The sequence below is a fragment of the Galeopterus variegatus genome, unplaced genomic scaffold (genome assembly GCF_000696425.1).
Source record: "Galeopterus variegatus unplaced genomic scaffold, G_variegatus-3.0.2 Scaffold5108, whole genome shotgun sequence".
NCBI lineage: Eukaryota > Metazoa > Chordata > Mammalia > Dermoptera > Cynocephalidae > Galeopterus > Galeopterus variegatus.
In genome coordinates, this window is record NW_007731219.1 from 24,081 (window position 1) to 25,808 (window position 1,728).

At 54.3% G+C, this 1,728-nt stretch overlaps 1 protein-coding gene across 2 annotated transcripts in view; it reads left to right on the forward strand.

Annotated features, from left to right (window-relative positions):
* Positions 1 to 55: 55 nt before the first annotated feature.
* The window catches only part of G6PD (glucose-6-phosphate dehydrogenase), an 18,119-nt gene continuing 16,446 nt past the window's right edge, over positions 56 to 1,728 (forward strand). Inside the window, exons 1-2 of one of the 2 annotated variants that reach the window (XM_008588929.1) lie at positions 56 to 178; positions 765 to 892. In XM_008588929.1, coding sequence (XP_008587151.1) covers positions 773 to 892 — 120 coding nt within the window. In that variant the 5' untranslated portion in view covers positions 56 to 178; positions 765 to 772. The other variant, XM_008588928.1, reaches the window with a different exon arrangement.

Sequence of the window (1,728 nt, forward strand, 5' to 3'; positions counted from 1 at the left end):
CCCCCCGCCCACTCGGTAGGGGCGGTCGAGGCCACGCCCCGCGCGTCTAGCCTTAGGCGGATCTGCTCAGCCCGGGCGCCCGCCTACGCTGGTTAAAGGGGTCGGCGAGGCGCAGCCCCCGGAAACAGCCGCGCACTCCGGGCCTGAGAGCGTGCCGGGCGGCGGCGACGAGGCACAGGTAACCGGGCGGGCGGGCGGCTCACCGGCGGAGGGCCGTGCTGTCCGCCGCTGCACCGCGCTGCCCGTGCTTGGGAATGGAGCCGAATCGAAAGAGCCTTAACCGACCCCTTTGAGCCCCGGCACCGCCTCCATTGAGACCCTGAGAGGGGAGGGGAGTTGCCGAGGTCACACAGCTGGGCAGGGGGAGGGCTGGAACTGAACTCCATCGTCTACACAATCTAACATGCTCCAGCTCATTGTGGAGTTTGCGCCAGAGTCCGGAGTGAGATGGTCCTGGGCATGTCCCTGCCTCTGGAACTGACTGTGTGACATTTGTGAATGGGTCCCAGCAGGGTTTTACTCTGTTGCCCAGAATTGATGCTCCTTTGGCTAAGTTTGTAATGTACGCCTTGAAAGAAGGCTACCTGGGAGAGTATGGCTGGAGTCCAGAAGCTGCCTCCCCCCATCACCACGCGTTCGCAGCGAGTAGTTTCGGTAAATCAGGCACTAGTCTGATGAGAGCCCAGAGGACGTCTCTAGGAAAGGGCCAACTTCTCAATGTTCTTCTGTTCTCATGCCTTATCAATGAGCCTTTTTTCCACCAGACAGCATCATGGCAGAGCAGGTGGCCCTGAGCCGGACGCAGGTGTGCGGGATCCTGCGGGAAGAGCTGTACCAAGGCGATGACTTCCACCAATCAGATACACACATATTCATCATCATGGGCGCATCGGTGAGTCTACCCCAGGCTGCAAATCTTAAAAGCCAGACTTTGAGTGTGACATTTTGCAAGGCACTTCCTGTTCAGTGCCCCAGCTTTCCCAGCTGATTCTTGTGAGGCCACACAGGCTCTACTAGGTTGAGCTCTTACTGTTCCTCCTGCCCTTGTACCTTTTATCGTTCCAGCACTACCCGATACACACGCACTTGCAAGGCATTTCTGAGATCTGTGCTTAGGCATTCAATGTAGACCTGAGTCCTGGAGCTGCGAGGTCCTTAGGGACTCTCTATTTGGACTTTTTCCTCCTCTGTGGGGAAAACTGAGATGCAAACAGGGAATGTTATTCATTCTGTGAGTATTTTTTTCAAACCTGCTTGTGACTTGACAAATGTCACACAGTCAGTTAGTTCCATAACCTCTTCTCTCTCTACCACGTCAAGTTCCCTGGGGACAAACACTCCGCCTTTCTTTGCACACTATCTCTTTGCCTCAACCGCAAAAGCCTGCCAAGGAGTTCTTCCCCACCCCACCTTGCCCCAATTGTCCAGCTGGTGAAACTGCTATTTTGCTCTGATAGGAAAGGCCAGAGAGTAGAAGCAAAGTTAAAGGTACAGCACGTTGATTATGTATGGGAGCAGGGGACAGGAGACGGAGGTGGTCCTAGTATAGCCAAGGCCCCCACACTAGAGCACCCACCCGTGTGTGCTGTGTGGCAGTGAGATGTGTGTAGGGGTTGGTGGGACTAGATTTTTTTTTTCCTGAACTATACGTAATCTCAGTTTTTCACTTTTTTTTTTTTTTTTTCCCCTTTTTGTCTTTTTTACTGACCGGTAACGGGATCGCAACCC